At 43.7% G+C, this 3,212-nt stretch overlaps 1 protein-coding gene across 1 annotated transcript; it reads left to right on the forward strand.

Moving 5' to 3' along the window:
• Nucleotides 1–415: 415 nt before the first annotated feature.
• Nucleotides 416–2,701, forward strand: Pmar_PMAR026958 (sucrose transport protein, putative; the record flags this gene model as incomplete). The annotated part of the gene is made up of 6 exons (XM_002773084.1): nucleotides 416–524; nucleotides 1,513–1,698; nucleotides 1,743–1,793; nucleotides 1,824–2,011; nucleotides 2,058–2,306; nucleotides 2,648–2,701. Coding segments are annotated over 6 exons (837 nt in total), but the record flags the coding sequence as incomplete, so codon positions are not given.
• Nucleotides 2,702–3,212: the final 511 nt, after the last annotated feature.

Raw genomic sequence — 3,212 nt, forward strand, 5'->3', positions numbered from 1 at the left:
AGTAGTAGTAGTAGTAGTAGTAGTAGTAGGGTAGTAGTAGTAGTAGTAGTAGTAGTAGTAGTAGTAGTAGTAGTAGTAGTAGTAGTAGGGGTAGTAGTAGTAGTAGTAGTGGAGAGAGGAGAGTAATTTTCCGATTTCCATGCTGTCCTCATCAATTTCGTGCATCACGGAAAATTCATCGTTTCTCATCAACGCGCTGCGGCTTTTTTTCATATCTGCTAACTGGGTTTCTGGAAGGTGCGGTATCACCAGTAGTTATCACATATACTGAAGTCTCACCCATTTTACGTGAAGTGGCGTAGAACTAGGTGAAAAACGCGATATTCGCGGTGATATGCAGTAGTCGTGAAATGTGTTCATCACTAGTGTTTTTAACATATCACTAGGTTGGTGAAACTCCACTGTATTTTCTCAGATATCATTAACGTGGCTTGCCGGTCCATTGACCGGGATTTTCGTTCAACCGATGGTTGGAGTCTTATCGGATAGATTCGGAAGACGTCGAAAACCATTTCTCTGCACTGGTGAGACTCAGTGTGAGCAAGTATGCATATGTGTTGGTGACAATATGAAAATTTTGAGAAAATTTTGGGAAGCTCTTGTCGGTTTCTGAACGCTTCTACCCGAATTCGTATGTGAAGTTTTATAATTAGTGAGGAAACTCCTGAGCTCAGCCGCCGAAGAAAGCGATTACATATATTCATCCTCCAACACTGTATCGGAAACTCCTGAGCTCAGCAGCCGAGGAAAGCGATTACATATATTCATACTCCAACACTGTATAGGAAACTCCTGAGCTCAGCAGCTGAGGAAAGCGATTACATATATTCATACTCCAACACTGTATAGGAAACTCCTGAGCTCAGCAGCTGAGGAAAGCGATTACATATATTCATACTCCAACACTGTATAGGAAACTCCTGAGCTCAGCAGCTGAGGAAAGCGATTACATATATTCATACTCCAACACTGTATAGGAAACTCCTGAGCTCAGCAGCTGAGGAGAGCGATTACATATATTCATACTCCAACACTGTTAAGATTGTAAAATATGCCGTACTTGTAGTGTAAAGTGCCATTGATCGTTGCATGGCAGAGCAATTTTGCGATGATACATCAATCGGGTACAGTGTAGTTTAAGCCTAGTGATATGAAAAACACTAGTAGAAAATACATTTCACGACTACTGCATATCACCGCGAATATCGCGTTTTTCATCACCGAGTATTACGGCACTTCATGTGAAACGCGTAGAACTCCAGTAGTTACATAACACACACTACTAGCGAATATTTAGTCGATTAGAAGAAGTAAGTTGAAAGCAGTTTGTATTACTTCAGAAATTTGAGGGGAATTAGTACTATAAACACAGTGATGGCCAATTGTGTGAGAGAGTAATGGAAATGATGGATAAGGGACAGCTATTGTGTTACCACCAGAACAACATTGGAGAACTCTATCGAGGAGATCGAAAGTGTTTATTCTCTCGTGATGCACTGGTCAGTTGATCAGGTCTTGTTGGGATGATTATTGGACTGTTGACATTTTCAAGAGCATCTTCTACAATAGTCGCCGTTGCAGCCTTCTGGTTCCTCGACGCTTCCATCAACACTTATCAAGCAGCATTAAGGGCTCTGCTGATCGATACTGTACCGGAACAATCGCAAGTAGGGGAAATATTTGTCACCGTGATATCGTGTCACCATAGTCGATCGCCAATGCGGCACTTGGTGTCACCGCAGGGCTCAGCACTGCGTTGGGGTACGCCTTGGGTGGAATTGAACTTGGCTCGGGTGAGTTGAAACGTAACTTGAAATAGAAAGGACTTCATCTAGAAGGTTTAATCACGTCGGAGGCGTCGATGGTATTCACTATTACGGCGATTTACGTGGGAGTTTTCGGCTGCTGTGGTGTCTTGGGTGTGAATGAAGATATTTCAACAACAACTGAAATGGCAGCAGTAGAGACAGAAAACTGTGGCAAACGACTTTTACGAGAAACGGCAGAAGGCGTGGGAAATTGTCGTGTAGCAGTCGTGCTTGAGTGATGCGTATCAGATTAATGTGATGCCTGTTACGATGAGGTTTGCATTTGCGGCCCAATCAGCGAGTTACGTTGCTTGGTTCGGTATTTTTATGTATAGTACTGAATGGGTGGGTACGACAATATTTAATGGTGATGATGGAGCCTCGCAAGAGCAACAACTGTTATTCACCCAGGGTGTACGTCATGCTAATATTAGTCTGGCTTGGGCCGCCATACTGTGTAGTGCGGCGTCGATTTCTATTCCTCTTCTGTTGAAGCGAGTAAGTCTAGTGTGTTAGAAGGAGGGTGAATATGTAAATTCAGATATGTCTGAGTCGTCTGTGGGCGTTGGCTGTGTTATTGCTATCGATCGACTTGGGAGTTGCGGCTACTGTAGTGAGTAAGCCCCTGATGGGTTTGCCCGTGATAGTCTACGACGCAGTCCACTTCTGGTTCTCATCACTCAGCTGCGTTGAGTGACGAGAAATCTTCAGCATTCGTAGGAATCGTTGAGTAACGATTACAGTAGACTAGTTTCAGGTCATTCGATTGAAATTTGCTGATTTATCGAATATATTTTTATATATTATTTATCTATCATCCTGGTTGGTGGTGGTGCCAGGATAAAAATGGTGATAGGAAGTGTGGACGCTGCAGAAAGTCGGAACCTGGTTAATCTGAAATGTTCCGAGTCGTCTTATCCGGATGAAAAATATATCAACATGTTTATTCTAAATGAGGCCGGAGGGCATCTTCACCAACTCAACTCTCAGTGGTGGTAGCTTGTCAGTGGGGCAGTTCTATCAAATTTCTCAGAACCGCTTGCCGCCTTACTTAATCGGGTTTCGAGGTACTCCGATGGCGTCCCGGGTGTGTATCGTGTTATTGGGCATACCAATGGCTGCTACGCATCTCTTACCATGGACTCTCGTATCGCGTATATGCTCAACACCCCAACTGGCTGATCATAGGTAGATGATGCTCATAGGATTGTAACATGTTTTATTGGTTTTCATAGAGCTCGCCTGACAACTGTGTTCAACCTCTCGCAGTGTTGGCCGGAAATGACGATGAGCGCAATTGCAGGAGTTGTCTTTTCAATTCCTGGTAGGGGTAGAGTCTAACTCGAGGAAGTATTATTTTGAATAGTTTTCAGGTGGGTCCATCCGGGTGGTACTGCTAGTCGC

Source organism: Perkinsus marinus, assembly GCF_000006405.1.
Source record: "Perkinsus marinus ATCC 50983 genomic scaffold scf_1104296959400, whole genome shotgun sequence".
NCBI classification, from domain to species: domain Eukaryota; phylum Perkinsozoa; order Perkinsida; family Perkinsidae; genus Perkinsus; species Perkinsus marinus.